This window comes from Ischnura elegans, chromosome 4 (assembly GCF_921293095.1).
Source record: "Ischnura elegans chromosome 4, ioIscEleg1.1, whole genome shotgun sequence".
Lineage (NCBI taxonomy): Eukaryota > Metazoa > Arthropoda > Insecta > Odonata > Coenagrionidae > Ischnura > Ischnura elegans.
In genome coordinates, this window is record NC_060249.1 from 35,528,497 (window position 1) to 35,547,787 (window position 19,291).

At 41.1% G+C, this 19,291-nt stretch overlaps 1 protein-coding gene across 4 annotated transcripts in view; it reads left to right on the top strand.

The window, feature by feature from the left end:
* Window positions 1–19,291, top strand: part of LOC124157268 (chromatin-remodeling ATPase INO80) — a 189,290-nt gene that overhangs the window by 103,702 nt on the left and 66,297 nt on the right. For all 4 annotated transcript variants that reach the window (XM_046531843.1, XM_046531841.1, XM_046531842.1 and 1 more), the window contains exons 24-27: window positions 4,586–4,744; window positions 17,979–18,081; window positions 18,169–18,263; window positions 18,764–18,862. In XM_046531843.1, coding sequence (XP_046387799.1) covers window positions 4,586–4,744; window positions 17,979–18,081; window positions 18,169–18,263; window positions 18,764–18,862 — 456 coding nt within the window. The remainder of the gene's footprint in view (window positions 1–4,585; window positions 4,745–17,978; window positions 18,082–18,168; window positions 18,264–18,763; window positions 18,863–19,291) is intronic.

Consider the following 19,291-nt stretch of genomic DNA (forward strand, 5'->3'; position numbering starts at 1 on the left):
ACGCAACATTGTTATTACGACCACGTATTTGGTGCGAGACAATTGTTGATTACTAGTGTGGTTAAGATTGCAAACATTGGCATCTCTTGATTTATCTCGAGATGGACTTTCCCTTTGAAGAGTAGACCGTTAATTCCATATGAAGCATTCTTTTATTAAGGATCGTAGGTTTTTCTGGCGAATAATATTTGTAAAATAATCTCGGGTGAGAGACCAGGTAAGACTGTTAAAGGATTCCTACCTACGGGGTGCCTACCCCGTGAACGTCTAAAATAATGTTATTTTTATTTTAATGGTGAGTTTATTACTAGTTTGCATAGATATTCATTTAATTTAGAGCAATTTTTAGAAGTAGTGTCTTCCTTTAAATTGGAGCTTTAGGCTTTAATTTATATAAGTTTTCAAAACAGTGTTGACATTAGTCGGAAGTCGCGTAGTTTGAGTGTTTTCCATAGCTTTTGGCTACTGCTCAGACCAATCGAGCGCTTCATGTTTATGTTTACTCCGAGGTGTATGCGTCGCTTAATCTGCGCCTAATTTCTTACATGGATGCGTGTTATCTTCTATCTCCTTTCACCCCTATGTGTGAGCCGAGAGAATTGTGTTTCGTTGTGGTGATCGCTCGCTCCCTCTACAGGGTAATTCCCATTACACCCACGGATGCACTCTTCGGTGCTTTTTTTCTGATCGCGTCGTGCCCTATCTCCCTATATCTGCATCGCGTTGTTGCAAATCAAGGCACGCGTGGCTGTGGATGGCACAGACGACCACTTGAGTTTGATAGGTATCGCCTTCCGTTTAAGTGGATGTGGCTGCTGAGCCTGCATTTGTCTGTGCACGCATTTGAAAGTTGACCGGCTCGCTATGTCGTGTTCGACGCCCCCGTCTTGTTCCCAGCTCTTCCGAGAAGACAAAAGGGCGCATGCAGATTCGTATTCCTCGTTTCAAATGCCACCGCAATGTGCATACACAACCAGCAACGAAGAACGACATGCGTTCAGGCCAAGCAATTATTGTTCCATCGTATATTTGGGAATTAATGGTACTACATTTTTGAATAAGTCTTTAGGAGAGGAAATGAATTGCCGGATAAAAATATAGGGTGCCATTTAAAAAAGACATACCGCTGTTCATATCTTTTTGTAAATAACAAAGCTACAAGGAAGGCAATCATGCTGATTAATGTCCCCCTGACGACTAATGAACATTTGCTTGACACATTTTTGAATTTGCATCTGGACAAAAAGCTATTTCGGGTGGTCAAGATAAATGGGACATCCTGTATACCGTATTTGGACTTAGCTTTACGTAACTAATGAAGTGCGTATTCTAAGATCCAGGTGGTAACGTGACTACATTTTATTTTAATCACTATTACGACGTATTTTTGACTTGCATAGCTGCTTTTTTGTCGAAACGGCATTAATATCTATTGACGTCGCAATATTCATTGTTATTTATAGATCGCAAGCTTCGCAATAAGACACTACCGATTGCCGCTGAAATTTACATGCACTGCCTAGAAATATTTCTTGGTAAGCCCAAGCTTTGTCGGCCATCGATTTAGTACATACCTACTGTTTGAAGAGCAAGTTTCTTACGAAAATGGAATTTCCGTTCCAAACCTCGTTTCTGAGTGGAAATTTAACAGGGTACCTCAACTACGGGATGGGAGATAATTTAGGTGGCACATAAAATGCTTCATGAAAACCTAACTTGGCCGGTAGAATGCCAATGATAATAATTGCTTTCGTGGTCAATTTGGTAATGTTTTCCTACTTTTCACTAGGTTGAATATAGTAGTGTCAACTTATCTCGGTAAAAGCGTATCCTTGGTCGGTAGGATAGATGAAACCTCGGTCGAGTGAGTCGAAAACCATTGACGAGTCAGTCTTTTAAGGAGCTTCCATAACGCCGCGTCATTCCCACTTGTGCCGACCAAAAACTTGGTGAAGAAAGGAACCGAAGGTTAAACGGATGTTCTCCCACCGTCAATGAAGCTTTTTTTCTGTCTGAGATGGCCCTCTCCTGTCTTTTTTATCCTCTATCTCCTTCGAGTACCCGCAAATCTTCTTTATTCCAGCCTTTTTTTGGAGATGATTCTTTCACGACGCCTCTATCTTGGGACAGCAATTCTACCGTCTCAAACTTTTCTGATCTTGCCGCTCCCCTGCGGTCGTTTGTGTCCCTTTCCACCTCGTCTTTGTTCTCATCCTTCCCTCTCCCCATTCACCTCGGGTTCTTTTTGTGTTACGACCAATCACCTGGGTTTCTCGTTGAAAAACGTAACTCATGCTCGTAGAAAAACTTTACCCCAAATGAAATCATGCACATTATTCGGAATTTCAGAATGTACTCAAGTGCATTGAAGGTGATCAAATGGAGTAATGAACACCAATATCACATTTAATATAGTGATTTAAATTCTCGTGGTCTTGAATCATTCTGAAAATATTTTGTGACGGGCTCTGCGGGGTTGCTTTTTTGTCCGTAAATTATCTCCTCCTATGATATTCGATGAGATGCTCTCTACTTATGGATTGTTGACTAAAGAAAAAAACGTGACGGAAGGGAAGGACGTCTTTAGATGTCTTTCTCGTCTTTCTAATAGTAATGAATCCAAAGATTATTTATCTACAGACAAATGCGAAGCAGTCCCATGGCTCCCACTATGAACCGTCCATAGTTTAGGGTAGAGAGCCACTTAGAACCTAAATATTAGGATTAAATAATGTACTGTAGGAACCGATACAGGATTTTTCGTTATCTTTCCTCCATTGGTGACGTTTCACCCATTACCGGAATATCATTGTTCTAAACTGCGGTAATGGATTTTTTGGCGGTTGTATCCGCAGTTAGCCTACCGACCTTGACATAAGCCATTCCCTAACTGTTGCGTGGACCTTTTGGGGGGGGGGGGGGGACGTTATAATCCTGACGGTCCTGAATTCCTATTTACGAAAAAAAATTCTTTTCAAATATTAGGCGAAAACATTTAAAATATCAGCATTAAAAATTTTATATTTAGGTTCGTGAATTTTTTTGTATTATGCTGTATGACTGATTGGTATTTGGACGAAAATGCGATGTACTGTGGAACGGCCAGCCTCTTTAAGTTTGGGAATCCCCTCTATTGTACCTGAATCATTTTTCTTCTTAAAATTTGACACATTTTTTCGATGTAGCTGACTTTACATGTCCTATTCTTTCGACTGGCATAATTGTTATGGTGAGCTCGGAGCAGTTCTCGGGGGGCTTTTAAGAGGAGAATGGAAACATTTTTTTGTCTATCAGTATCGATAATAAGGGATATCGTTTCTAATATCAGGAGATTGAAGCATATTTACTTACAATACTTTAATTGTATAAATTCCATTTCATGGCGGAAGGGGCTAGAGGGTTCCTCACTTCAGTCGTCTGCCCCTGGACCAACGAGGCCCTACCTTCGCCGTTGATTCTCTCGCTCACTTTACCCCCCAGTCATTCCTCCTCTTCCGGACTACAGGGTTCTAAAAACCCTCCCTCTTCAACTTAACATCTTCCTCCTCAAACGTCTCTCTAGTACCCTTTCCCTTTCCTCACCTTTGGTCCCTGGACCCGCATCGGACCGCCGACGGCATGCTCGGTGCGAAATCGGAGATATCCCTCCCGTCCTTTTCAAAGAGATTTCCCTTAGTCATTACCATCATCCCCCTCTGTATCCATGGTGACGTCCTGTCCTCTTCTCGCCCGAGCTCCTCTTTTGACGGCAGGATGTGGTCCCTCGTTAAGGTATCTTTGGGTGGAGGGCAAGGGGGATATGTGCGAAGAGGAAATTAGGGGTCGGCGGAGTATGGCGGAACAATAGGACGGCTGAAGCGGGCACTTAGCGCTAATACTCACGGAAATTGATCTGCGTGCGTTTGACGGGCCCCGATAGGCTGTGGGGGTGAGGGTATGTGTGCTCCGTCGGGGAAGTATCCTGTAACGTCGGAATTTCCGCAGACGTGGGCATGTTTGATTAGATACAAGCTTAGACCATGTACTAAATGCGTTATTGGACTTAACGCGCGTGTAGTATCTGCCTTTACGTTCAGTGTCAATCCTCCAATGTGTAGTTTCTTACTTAGTTGTCGGAAATGTTTATTTTTATGAAGTTCAATGGGCAAGTATAAATTGTGGGAAAAATCCACAGAGAGAAAAAATCATTCCCCTTGAGCGGGACTCGAACCCTGATCCCCCGATTTCCGGTCGAGTCCGGCCAATTTAGCTACCAAGGCGCCATTCCCCCCTGTTGAGAATGACGCCTCAGTAGCTTAACTCGCTTAAGCAATCGACCGGAAATCGGGGAATCCGGGTTCGAATCCCGGTTAAATCGTTGAAAATTGATAGGATTTCTTTCAATATAAAAAAAATCCACTCCACCACGCTTATTTCTACTGATTTTGTGAGTTTCATTGTTGTACCTCACTCAGATATTACCATTTTCGTCCATTTGATGGATGACCGCAGTAACTTGCTATTCATTGTATCTTTAAGCCAAGATGTGTTAACTTGTCTTTTCCTAGACCATACTAATTAGCTCTTGTTGTTTTCTTATTGACAGGTCATTTTCTATGACAGTGACTGGAACCCCACAGTCGACCAGCAAGCCATGGACCGAGCCCATCGTCTGGGACAGACCAAGCAAGTCACCGTGTACAGGCTAATATGTAAGGGGAGTATAGAAGAACGAATCCTACAGAGAGCCCGGGAGAAGAGCGAGGTGAGTGTTTTCATATCCCAACTCCAAGATAAATTGTGTCATAGTAAGTAGGTAAGTATTTTGAAGGAGGTGACCGACAGCTTAGGTCATAAGCGCCACGAGGGAAGGGTAGGTAAGTAAGGGTGGAGAGAAACCCGGCGTCGGCATTAGCCTGCTCTTAACGAAAGGCGCCAAGGGGACCACGGCTTAACGTCCCATCCGACGGACGGATTGTTGTCCTTGTAATGTCCTTAACACAACATTCAAGCAGGGATCAGGCAGTCTCTGAAAATTCTCTGCCACCACCGGGATTTGAACCCGAGCCCACGGGGTGGGAAGCCAACACTCTAGCCACCACACCAACCCGTGAATCGTGTCATCCCTTGTGCATACAACGTAGGATGTTTTGAGAATATTGAACCGTTTCTCGTGTTTTATAATATTTTGTTTCAATCGTGTCAAATTTTAATACAATAGCTTGCGAACATCTGTTCCTTTCGTACTTACGTTAAGGAGAGCGCTCTTAAGTATTAGCTAATGAACAGGAATTGGATGAGAATTTCTGTAATTTTTTGGGATCATAAATATACTTTTATGTAGTTGAACCTTTTCACGTATTCCATTTTGGTATCATGGTGTGAAGTTCAATGCGCATGAAGTTTTGTTCACAACTTCTTGACTTAGCTTTGCTAAGGAGTTGGAAACATTAAAAGAGAGTCTTTTAGTTGAAAGCAACTTTAAACGTCGTAATTCCACTAAGCATAGTCATCGAAGGTGGGTAAGGTATTTACCCTCAACACGCGCTCTGAAAATCTTACTTAATAATCGAGTTACTTCCACGAAATGAATTTAAAAAATTTAATTGGAGATGGGAGTTGCTTGCGAGCTAGGAGAGTGTGTCAAGTTTTTCAATATCAGTTTTTCATTAATGAAATTGTTCGTCTAGTTCCTGTAAAATATTGTTTGATGGATCCGGTAGTGCAGTGAATAGTGCTGTCTCTCTACCTTAAGCCCGAATCTTCACGAACATTTTTCATCTACTTGTGCAAGGGAAGTGGCATTGACAGCTCAAATGATGGCTTTCGAACGATATCGTCTTTGCTAGCGACAATCAAAGCGATCTCTGCTCCGTTTTCCATGTGTGACCATTGAGTTTTCTTCATCGAACACGAACGTAAAATCCCTGCAGTCCATATGTGCACGGCAAAAATACCTATGGTACTGCCACCAGTTGATGAAAATAACATTGTGAATAGCATGCACAAAAATGAGAATTTATTTGTCATACTGTAAATGACCGTAAAACTTTGTTCACAACGTTTTAACTGTGCTTTACCATGGAGTTGAAAACGTGGAAAGATGGTATCTTAGGTCATGGCAACTTAAATGTCAAAAATAAATTCGACTCAGCGTTGTCAGTAATGGAGAAAATCTCGAATCTCCCTTAAATTTAGGCAGTAGCATAAAAAATAGGTCGATCTGTAGAGATTTGTATAAACCAACGAAAGTCTTCTCAAATCGATTTGACGATTAATTCACGGTCTGAGAGGTGATTGGTGTAATCATTCACGTATTGATCTCGGTCAAAATATGGCAAGATACGTCTACTCAATTTATTATGAACGGGACTTAAGCAATCATTCCATTCATTTTACAAAAGAATGTATCAGATGATCCATGGACGTCATAAATTATCGTTCGTGAATAATTATCGTATAATATAGGCTTAACCTACAATTAGTGTTTGAACGTGAGAGTTGGAAACCTAGACATTCGCCTGCAGCTTTTTCTGCATGGCTCCCTCCCTCGTTTCTCTTCCCTCCACATTTCCGTAAATGAATTGGTCGAAAACCGCCTGTCGTTAAAGGAATTAGATGCCCATGAGTTAAACGGAGGGGTTAGAAGGGGAGTGGTGGTATCAGGGCCGGGTGTCGCCTAACCGGCGGTTCGTTTTGTGGTTTTTTTCCTCACTTTCGGAGGGATGGCTTTGCGATGGACCCTAACGACTGAGATGTCCTGCCGGTAGGATATCGTCCTTTGGTTTTACTCCCGGAAGATGGATGACACTTCCGGCGTTTTGGAACTTCCCCTGCTATTACCCCTCCCCTCACTCCCCGAGTCGTCCAGGGTTTCAATTCCACTAATTTTTTTCCCCTCCGCAATCCACGTCTTCGGCTGAAATCGCGTCCACCTCGTTTTGCTTGCCCATCCGCCTCTGTCTGTCTGCAATCACGGTGTCTCTCTCTCTGTGTCCACTGATGGGTCTTCTTCCCATCTGTCCCTGGCACGCGACACCGGCAGAGATGTCAGGAGCACGTGGTTCGTGGCTCTTCGCTTTAAAAAAGAGAAGAGGAGCAGGGGATAGAACGTGGCGGATGTGGTGGGCATTTGGATGGTCGGTCTTTTCGGCTGGCTTGCTCCGTTGGGGTCGGGTGTCGTGAAAAACCGCAGGGGGGAAGACCCCCGCCTCTTTTCTTCCCACCTCTGGGATGCTCCTGGGTGTACCTCACACGCAAAAGTGACGGGGAAATATTTTTTTGACGGCTTTCCGTCGTTTATGCCTTTGATAACTCCTCATCGCTGTTGACGAGGAAGGAAAATATGGCCATGATATGTCTTGTCACTTTTCGGTTGAGCCTTTAGCTTTGTTTTCAGGTGTGCTCTCTTTTTACCGACACGAATGTGAATTTTTATCATCGACTGGAGAATTTTTAACGTATTTAAAAAATAATTATTTGATGTCTTTATGTTAAATTGTGGTGATCATGTTAGCGGTTTTTCAGGAATTATTTAATATCCTTATGTATCTTATGCATTGCATTATTCGGTAATTTTTTGTTACACTAGTTAATGGGGTCAGTAATCGGTTTAATTTATGCGACAGAATTTCTCAAAGTAAGGGAAGCAATAAAAGTCTTTTATATGCCAAAAAATTAAGTAAATACTTTAATGTTCCTTTCAGCTTATCGTGTAGCCACATTTCATTGTTTGCATTCATTGCATTTTAAATTCGACTTCTCGTGTCCGGCTGTTATTATGTGTTGACGCATTCATCTTATATGATGTAGCTATAGGTAGTTATTCCTCTTTAATTGAGGTTAAGTCGACGGATAGATGACATGCGCTCATCCACTGAAGCGTTTATACGGGGCTATCGAAGTTATTCCTATCTATCTTATTGTATTGCCCTATTTTCTTTGTGTTTTTAATTTCCCAATTATTGGAAATGTAAAATGTATTGGGTGCTCTTATTTAACATTACTAAACGTAAACTTGAATTTATTTAGACCCCTCCCAAAAGTGCTGTCTTCTCTATACGCTACTTTTCACCAGTAAGTGGTTGAGCTGCTAATAACTTTCTCTCTCTTACAACGCTAAATTAGACATTGAAGTTTGAGTATCACTTTGAAAGATTTCCTTACCCATTACTTCCGAGGCCAGATTACAGATTCTCTAAAGTTTAAAACTTCACCTCCTATCAGATTCCTTATGTTACTCAGAACCACTCCTACCCGTCATTTGCAACCGTTCTTACGTTATAGCTTTCGTTACAGGAATGAAATGATTGGTGCTATGTCAATTTTAGTCTATGCATATTGCTTTTGAGCTAGTTTTACGGAAAAAAATGATCATGGATAGTTATGCCTTAATTTTTCCGGGCTGATCCGGCATCTTTATTAGATTTCTTATTATTTTGGGAATCGAATTGTTTTCAAACCCAGCGAATTCTCCGAGTATCGTTGCGTGCCCAAATGCGGCTATTAATCGGGGACATTCAAATTCATTGAAGGCACATGATGAATTCCTTAGTTGGCGAGGAAAATCGTTAATGTTATACCTTCTGTACCACCTATCCATCAGTGTCATCCGGTTTTTGGTAATTAGTTTGAATTTTTCCTGTCCCAGAATCGTTTGTTGCGCAACAACGTAAGTATGGTCGGAGACAGCCCTATTACAGTTTTGATCCTTAAAATCGCACGGGAGAAATGCTGGGAAGATTTTTCGGCAGTTAAGGGGATAGGTTCGCGACTGCGCGATTCAACACAAATACTTGTCCTACATGTCGTAAAAATAAATGTGTTTATAGTGCCATTACAGACGACATCCGAGGTTGAAATCAAAATGAGGCTACAGATAATGTGGATGAAGAAATCGTTGTATTTTTAAAATAACACTTTAAACAGTTATTTAGCCGAGGATAGCACCTTTTTGTGCAACTAACGTGATTTGATTTCAGTCACAGCATTCGTTTGCTAGCATCTCAAAAAATCATCAGGTGACCAACCTAAGTGTTATCATTATAGTGATACTTACGATATAACTAATATTATTGCAATTTTTTTACTCGTATGTACTTATTAAAAATTTTCTGAAATCATTTTATATGCGTAGGCTGGCATCGCTGTAAGAACCCGAATAAAAATACGGATTTTCAAGTGCAATTTCGAGAGATCATAGCATGGAAAGCCCATTTTGTGGTAGTCAGGCGACGAACTACAGTTCGAGGAGTATATTTTCAAATTTCCATGAAAATGACGTATGTACGTTAGGGACCAACCTCCTTAAGCTAGAGCGCAAGTGCTCTCCGGGAACACCTGCGTTTTCATGTGAACTTCGGATTGCTCGAGGTCACTTGCATCTTCTCTTGCTGCAGTGTCTCGTACGCATTCTAGTGGAAAGGGCGGCACTCTCGAGTATATGCTGCGTCTGCGCTCAAGGAGAACTTGAAATGGAAGGATTGATGGGGTCAACGGTACAGGAGCTAATGCAGAGGGGGCAGTTTAATCCAGGAAGGGAGAAGAATTATGATTTTAGATAATAGCTCCTTGGTTGTTGGATTTCCCGGTTGCGCAGCAATCGGGGCGGGGGCCAAGAAACAATCGGCGGCCACTTGCTATAAAAATAACCAGCATATCTTGTTTTGCATATTTAATATCGTCTGCTTTATCTCTTTATTATGACCATATATTTTTTTTTCGCTACCAAGTTTACTTTCGTTAATAAATCCAATGTATTAAAATGGCACTGGATACCCCTAATTTATTTAGGATAAAACTTCTTCTTCGTATTTTTGCTTATCAGTATTATTTCGTTTTTAGTTTATAGCAGCCTCTTGTACGAAAAAGAACGCGGAAGTAGTCTTGAGCTTGTTCTATGTAACGATACAATTCTCATCTTTGGTGTCCAACTTTTTATTTAATTACATGAAGGCGTAGAAGTGGATTACAAGAAACTTGTTGGATACAAGGGCGTAGGTATTAAGATAGAGAAAGATTTAAGATTGTAGGAATCTAATTCCTCAGTTCAAAAAATTCTAATGGAAGTAATAAAATGAATAAACTGTATTTTGAGCCTTAATTATAATGCACGTCTCTTTATCCATTATTTTATGTTATTCAAATTTCAGTAAGATGTCGTACGATGTTTGTAACTAGGGATGGATACCTCGGTCCAAATATCCGCGGATATTTCCCTTCATCGGATACATTGGATCCAAAGTCGCGGAAGACATCGGAACTGGATCCGAAATTTTAAATAATAGGTTCAGTGAAAGCAACGCAATATGGGTGGAAAGAGTTCCGATTCTCTTTCCGAATGCGCCGTTACATGCGATTCTTGTCCTACTCACGAACCGTTTTGTTTGAAAGCTCTCGCAGAAGTTACGTAGGAGAATTTCAGCCGTGGAAAATAAAAAAGGCGAAATACGACTGGCACATAGTGTGACTCTTCTCAAGAGATTGAACAATCATCGGGGTAATCTCAGCGTCGTAGGATAATAACCACGTGAAAAGAAACTATGTCGCGGATTTCAGAAAACCACCCTCGGCCGTCCATCAGCCCGTACCTCTGTTGTTTTCTTCCCGTGCCTCTGTTCCAGATCAGAGAAAAGAACAGAGGCTGTTAAGAAATCTATTGTAAATTCATGATTTTTCAACGATTTGTTTCCTTTCATAAAGGAAATTAATTGTGTTTTTATATTTCGGGGGGCCCGGACCCCCCGCACTTCCCCTTCTCGCTACGCCACTGTTCAGTGGTTTATCCGAAGATTTTTCCTATTTTCTTTCCATACCCAAGCGTATCAGTTTAGGTCTTGAGCATGTTAGGATGTTTAAAAAAAAAACTTGATAGCCTATAAAAATGATTTTTAATTTATAAAAACATTAAAATGTGTATGAAAATCTAACAAGCATTCCTGTGATTGTATGTACCCAGAATAAACATGAGTAATTACTTCGTTTAATAGCAAGAATTTGAAAATGTATTTGGATCCGAAAATATCCGTACGAAAGATCCGGCTCCGAAAATCAAGGATCCGATCCGAATCCGGATCCGAAAAAAAATCCTGGATCCGTCCATCCCTATTTGTAGCTCCATATTTTTGTGGGCAGTTATTATAAAAGGTTATCTTCAACTTTGATATGGGCTGATCCCTCGTTGTAAAAGTGACGCACGACTCTGATGGAGTCAAAAGGAAAGAATGTAGGACAAGTTGCCTACTAAGATGAATAGAATACGATAACCATATGAGCAGGCGGTGGGCTATGGTTGAACAGGCTTATATTTGGAGTGCCTTTACCTGATTTATTCTATAATTTTATGGGAGTGAAAGAGACCTTAGTGAAGAAGGATGACTATTCCATGTAACTACTTGAATGATAATTTTACGTGATCGTAAGCCGTATAGATACCTCCACTGCACAAACGCTCAACAATCGACCACCGAATCAAATCCGCCCATCTAGTAGCCCTTGTAGTACTAGATGAGCGATTTGATACGGTGGGCGATTATTGAACGTTTGTGCAGTGGAGGTATCGGTATGTCTATCACTCGGAATTTGTTTCTTTATGCGTTTGAGCAGTTAATTACTCGATTTGGAGCCTTGTATCTATCTTTGTATTGAAATCCGGGTCCGTGTATCTAAATTGTATCATTTACAACGAGGGCCTTCAACCCGCGGCTCACGATCCCATGCGGCTAATTTCTTGTTGCCCATAGAGATCAAAGAAAATATTGTATCGCGCCACACAATATAAAATATATGTCGACACACTCGTTAAAAATAATTTTTAAAATCACATTGATTGATTGAACTTTGTAACAAATGAAGATTATTGCTCTTAGAAATTATGTTTTAAAAAATTGTATTGATGTGGTCGTAAAGTGTCATGGAGCATTGTTATGAAATCGATTTCTTCCTTTGCATCAAAAAAGGTGGAAGACCCCTGATTTAAAATATCGTCTCGTTATCTGGTGGCTCTCTTTGAAGTTTTAAACGCCGTGATTTCGGGAGGTAATTGGTTGAATCCTACCCGCCCGGTCTGGTCGCTGCGTGTCGGCCCTTTATTCCACATGTCGCCAGTACATACGTGTTTTTTTTTGCTCTGCTTCTCTTCCTTCCCCCGCCCTTCTATCTTCCCCATCCCTTCCTTTCAACCGACCTCAACTTGGCCGGTTGCCCACTTCCTCCCTGACATCGATACCCCTTTCCGCTCAATCCGATAGCGGCGACCTCTCTCCCTCTCCCTGCCCCCCGCACCCCGCAGGGTTGGTGTTTTGAGAGAGCGGAGGGGTTTTGTGGTGGTGGCTGTCGGGGATGCAATAACAGCCCGGGGTCGGAGGGACAACAGGGGGGAGGAGGAGGAGGTTTGAAGGGAGCGGTGCGCATTGGCAAGGATTACACTGTCATCATTGCAATAATGAAATTGGCGTTGGAGGTGCCCTTGCTTGGATCCTCCAGAGAGTTCCCGCGCCAGTTCGTCTGATGCGATTGATGGATCCCAATCGGCTTAACGAACAAACGTGTGTCGGTGGGAAAAATTGCGTCCGTGCGTTTAACTGTTCCGTTGGTCCCAAAGCAATCAAAGGCTTGGCTTACCCATTTTCTCCTGCAAAGACCGCTTTACACGAAAAAGTTATTGTAGGAGCTAATTTATCCCAATTGTGTTATCGTCTGTTATTTATTCCTGTTCCACCGAAAACAGCACCATTTACATCGGGGTTTTCAACTTAACAATTTAAGTACACGAACGTCCATGCTCTGGATGGGAGCAACCTATCCAGGCGGGACTCGAATCCGCCACCTCTTATGTGGCGAGCAATGATTTAACCCCGCCGCATCCGAGGCCAGCGGGGTAAAGTCTTCTTAGTTGGTGAAGTTGTGCATAAATTTGACGTTGCACGCTGGCGTTGAGAATTAATAGTAGCCAAGTATGTTTGACAAACAATGAATTTACGTCCCATTCTGGAGCCGCAGTTCCCATTCGAACGGATACCCTTACACTGTCCCCTATGAACATTTCCAGGATGTGCCTCTATAACAGGGTGCTAAGTGCAAGTCTGCCATAAAAATGATATGTTGAAAAACGTCTCGTTATAAAAAAAATGGATATAATTATCGCAAATGCTTTCTCTTTCCTGAAATTTTTGTCACGACTCGGTTCTCCATCATGAATTTAATCTGAAGGAAACTACTTTATTAATAAATAGATAAATTTGTAACATTGTATCTAATTTATGCGTGTTCTATTCTCATTTCAAACATTGATGAAGTGCTAAAACATTCACCGTTACCAATGATTACGCTCTTTTTCTTTCCTCACCTATCTCCGTGTAAAATTTCATAGTGTTCATGAAAGTGGATGTCTGGAACATTCGTTTTTGAATTTTGAGGGGAGTTCTATCGGTCAATCTCATCCTTTATCACCTGCTCTATGAATCTCATCCGTGGTAAACCTCTTCCATTCTTCCCTTCCACCTGTCTTTCAACGATAATTTTCAGGAGACTCTTGTGTCTCTTTCTGTGGCCGATTAAATCGTTCCGTCTTCTACCCAAGATTTACAAAAGACTTATCTTCTCACTTTCTCTTCTTAGAACTTCCGCATTTCTTACAGGATTACCCATTCGATCTTCACCTTTCTTCTGTAACTTCGAAAATTTCAGGGTATGTATCCATTGCGATGTTTAGGCATACTAATATAGGATTTTTGTGAGGAGCATTTAGTTTTCTTTTACCTCTACTGAAGTATAACTTCATAATTCGTTAGAGAGGCAAAATATTGCTGATCTGTCTTCGTAAAACTCGGACGTGTTCAGTTTTTAAGGTATAAAGTTTCGTTTTCAGTTTATGATTGGAATTCCAATCGTGCGCTAACCCATGGCTAATTTTTGGATATTACTGTACATCTTCATGCCGCTCCTTTCTTCACATATTCGATTGTTTTCCGCACAGTAGCGTTGTTCTTTATTATATTTTTATATATTTTCGATCGACTAATCATTCGCATGGGCTTTTATCACCAAAACGTCGGCCAACAATGGCTCATGAGAGGATCATGTGGGCACGGGATTGAATTGCGCCCATTAAGCGGTTGGGATGGATCTTTTAAAGGAATCGAGTCAACCTCGCTGCCACTTAACGCGTGCCCCTGCTTTTTTATTGACGCCTTAAAAAGAACAATTTGCGAGTGATTCCGGACACACGCTGGGGAAACTAGTTTCCTTAGTGAGATTTTCATCCGCGTGCTGCTTCCACTTATGGATATAGACGTAATAATCTTTTGACGAAAGAGTTGTGTGATGCTTTTAGTTTCCCCTTCTCCTGTGCGTGTCGATTTTAATCCCGTTTGGCAGTCGCTTTTGGGTGTCCCGTGGGACGCTTCCATTGCGCCCCTTGTAAGGCGTAACATCTAGCCCGCCTGCCGCCTACTCCGTATCTTAAAAAGGCATTCCTGTCTCCATTCTCGGCGGAATTCACTTCCTCCCGTCGGTATGAAGGTGTCGGGCTTGCCTCTTTGTAAGGGCGATTCCCTTACGGTACTGGAAAGAAGGCTTCCGCGGAGTGGTGTCGATGATTGGCTGCTTTCAGGTTCTCTCCCGCGTCTGTTCATCTCAGGCGACGACATGTTTCGCAAACGATGCAGTTTGCTTCTTCAAGTCCGAAGTGTAGGATGCAGTTGGTGATTTCTTTATATACCTTTCTTTCAGCTGGGGGCCGATTCGTTTTGATGCGCTTTCTTGTTTTCGCTGAAAACTCGTTTCCAACAGCTGGGCAGTGTGTAGCCATCTTCTCTATTGAAATTATTTGGGTTTTTCTTTATTTCGATGGCTTCTCTGATGAGTCACGGATAATAGCGTCTTTCTTTGGTGATCAATCAATTTGTGATCAATGTTTTTTCATTTGGGCACTAAAAATTTAACTTTAAGCTGACGCAATTATTAGCCATCAAAAATAGACAATAGTTTTGAATATTTTTGTTATTTCTCTGATGCTTTCTGGGGAATCTACCCCCTCATTCCCTCCATAGTTACGCCACCGCTTGAAAGTATTCATCAAAACGCTGGTTTAGAGTTGCCATAGTGGCAATTCTGGCGAGGACCTTAGGGTGATTATGTGTATGTGGAATAAACAGCTGTGCTGCACATGGGACCAAGATTTTGATGGAAAGAATGGAAATCGTGTGATGGATCTGATGGTTCGGATCTGCTTACAACGACCATAGGTTTTGTTTTCATGTTGTTTTTTCGATTGTAAACTTTATTGCCATTAATGAATTCTTCTCGGGTTCTCATCCAGGTTAATTCTTTCATGTAAGCCGACGTTTCGAGAGACGACTTGTCTCTCATCTTCAAGGCTGCGTTAAAATATATGTGGGGGATACAGGCCGAACGATTGAGACGAGGGTAAAAGAACACCGAAGATTTTTCAGATTAGCGCAACCAGAAAAGTCGGCCGTGGCGGAACACAGCATTAATGAAGACCATGCTTTTAGATGGCGGGATACAAAAATCCTTTGGCACGCACAACGTTACTTAGAACGCATAATTAAGGAAGCAATAAGATCCGCCTAAATCTCAAAAATTTCAATCGCGACACCAGCTTTCATCTCAGCAATACATGGAGACCTGTAATCAGCTGTATAAAAAACATATGGGAAGAACGTGAAGAATTACGAAAGACCTACAGCCTATCGAACGTCACCTGAGCCGTATTGTTGTCCTTGTAAACGGTCGTATCGGTTCAGTGTGAAATTGGACTTTCAAAGAGTTGTACGGCCTTGAAGATGGGAGACAAGTCGTCTCCCGAAACGTCGGCTTGTATGAAAGAATTAACCTGGCTGAGAATCCGAGAAGAATTCATCAATAGTATTCACCAGGAAAAATTTAAATCGTTTTAGTGCCATTATGATGCTCTCAAACAAGGAGAATCATCAGGATTTTGATAATATTGCATTAGCTAACTTCTTCCATTTCCCGTACTAAATATTATGCTGGGATTTCAATGTTAAAACTTGGATTTTGGTTGCAGCTCAGCCACCTTGAGAGCTCTTTTATGTATTTTCTCTGAGGTGGGGTCGAGATAAGAGATAATGGGTGGGTGCCGTTGCGAAGGCAACTTAACGCGAGGTGATGGATCTTCAAGAGAGCTCCCTACCAGGGTGGGAGATTGTGGGTGGTGGTGGTGGCCCTCGTTCTTCTGGAGGAGGACAAAAGGACACTACCCGCTTTCTTCGTTTTTCCAAACCCTTAACTTGATACAAGTTGCAGTGTTACGCGGGACCCCTATGATATCCTCGCTCAAGATAAACATTTTCTGGGCTCCCTCGTGTGTGGTCCCTTGCCAACTTTACTGTTATATTAGAATGAATTGGGTGCTTTCCTATCATCGAATCAATTTGACAATAGTCGAGACTTAGTTGGCAATCCCGGCGTTAGATTTATGAATGGAAAATTATGCTATTGGAGTCTTGGAGGCTAAACATTTGCTCTTTTGTTTAGTTTTCCTTTCATTGCTTAGTGAAGTTGTTAAATTATCATTTGTTATTGGCAGATTTTGCTCGCGTTAGGTGTGCATTAGCATATGCAAATTGTTCTTGTCATTGCCTTTACAATTAGGCTTTCGGGTTTCCAAATGAAAATGTTGTATATTTTACTTATATTTCCATCGATTTAGTTCCGTGTGCTGCGTAGCTTGTTTATTTATACCTGTCTACAAAGTTATTTGCCCTCCTGTTGATGAAAGCACTTGTCTGGGCTCCTTCTTCTTTTCGAAACAAATATTAGGGGGCTTTTAACCCTTGTACAATGTAGTGGTAATGCGTAAAATGTATTCATTTGGATATTTTGCTTTTATTTTCATCGATTAAGTTGCATTTGCTATGTGACTTATCTATTTGTACCGGCCCACAATTATATTTGCCTTCTGCCATAGTAAAATGGCATATAATCTCTCTTTTATTAAAGGTTTTCCCCAATTCTTAGTGGATTTCCAGGTGTCACTTTGGGTTCCACAACTACGGGGGCACTTTCCAAGTTTCCACCCCTCCACACCCTCCTGCCCTCTGTGCCTTTATCCTTCGGGTGGTCCAGCCACGTGTGCGGTAAAACCGGCATTCCGTAGATTTCTGGGCGATTGTGTAACCTTATCATCCCGCCCTCATCATCGTTCTCTCCCATGGGTGATATTACAATGCTTACCCAGCCGCAGAAGCAGACGAACTCGTCGCAAATGATGGCTGGCTGGCTGTCAAACGGGTGGGCGAGAGGGGGAGAACCCAGCCGTCCCATACGTGATCGCATTTGTCCATTTCGTGACGTCTTTACCAATTTGGCGTTCCTGAAAACTCGATAGGACGGTATTGATGAGTTGAACGAGGTCCTAGTAGCAAATTTAGGCTGGTTCCCCCCCTCCCCCGTGAGAAAGAAGTTGTCGTCAGGAAAATCTTATCGTAAGTTAAATACGGGAGTCTTACTTATCCCCGTAGATTTTATTTGAGTCCAATACTACGGAAAAATTTCTTGTTACCTTCGGAAATCCCGCGGGAGAGTCATGTTTTTTATACTCGCGTCAGTAAATAATAGAATGATTTTCAGTTGAATATAGCGGTAAAGTTTTACAAGCTTAAATTTACGTGGTGGTGCGACCATTGGGATTGGATGAGAAATGGTAGAATTATTTAGTGCACACCTCAAATACCATTACCTAGCAGAAATATTTGTAAAAAGCTCCATTCACTCACAATGTAGAAATTAAATTTAATAAATCTTAAAGATCTTACGGCGATAGGTTTTTAGTTTTTTAATTGTGCTGAAAAATCATTGTAGCTTCAATTTTATGGGTTACGCTCATGAAACGGGTAACTCTTTTGTTATTAGCTGCTTTGGAGCCGGCAGAAAGATTTTCATTTAAACGGGTGTCTTCTCCTTATACTTTTTTTTATCATGTAATGAAGCTTCTATCTTTTCGTATTTTTCAGATACAAAGGATGGTGATTAGTGGAGGCAATTTCAGACCTGACACGCTGAAACCCAAGGAAGTCGTTTCTTTGTTGCTGGACGATGAAGAGATCGAGCAAAAATGTAAGAATGAATATGAGCGCTTAAATGCAGAGCAGAAGTATCCAAAATTGATTGTACTCTTTTCATCATAATTATTACTTTTCGCAGACCGTCAGAAACAAGCGGAGAAACGGCAGTTGGAAGAATCAAGAGCGAAATTCTACCGGGAAAGAGACCAAGAGAGGAAAATTAATAAGTTATCAGTAAGTATAAATTTGGAGAATTTGATTTATGCTTTCTGGACTCATGAAAATTTGGCTGAGCATTTTTTATCGTACTAATTAGTTGCATGACTGCATACATCATGAAGTTGTTAAAAAGGAATGTATGTATGGCTTTTACCGAATTTATTCAATATTATTCGTTTTTATCTTTGAACGAATGTGTGTAATTGGAGGCCTGTGCAGTATATCTACTTTCAGACATTGCTATTCAAAATAATTTTGTTGAATTTTGTTCTTTTGAATTCAATTTTCATGATTCATTATTTTCTTTGGTCAATATTATATGTTCATGGTCATGGTAAATTTCACATGGTCATTATTAATGAATTATGCATTCCTGTGGTGTGATATTTCATAACCTAGTATATCTTTTATGATCGCTTTTATTATCTCATCAATTACTTGTATGTTTTTGGTCGCCATTTTCACCCAAGGAAGGATCCGTGAAATGCACCTAATGACCATATTTGTCTTTCTAGGATGCCAAGAGGCCTAGACTCGAGGATGGAGCCGCTGGTGATGGAGACTCAGTTCTTAGTGTGGGAGGGTCTGGTCCTCCTAGTCCTAGTCAGAGTGAAGTAAGTGTAATTAATTTAGCTAAGTAAATAATTACACACTTGTAATTTCTATTTTGATTACTATTTTTGTGTTTGTTGACTAAGCTACATTTGTAAAGAATTATCTTTATTGACCAGGTAATCAGCAGAAAAATTGTGCTGCTGGAGGGTTAATTGTGTACCTGAATATCAAAAAAATGGATTCATCCATGGAAGAAAAAAATTTCCAGGAGCAATGTGAATAATTTCGAAAAGGCACTTCTCATCAGACCAAGTTCTGAAGTGTTAAGAATAATGATGAATAGGGTCCTTGCTATGAAATTATGTTTTTAAAATAGCCGAAACGTTTACCTAAAATGGAAGGAAACAATTTTGTTAAATACATAGTGTTGTAAGATCTTTTTGGTAAATGGTTCCCTACGGTTTTAATAATTACATTTTCAGTAATTA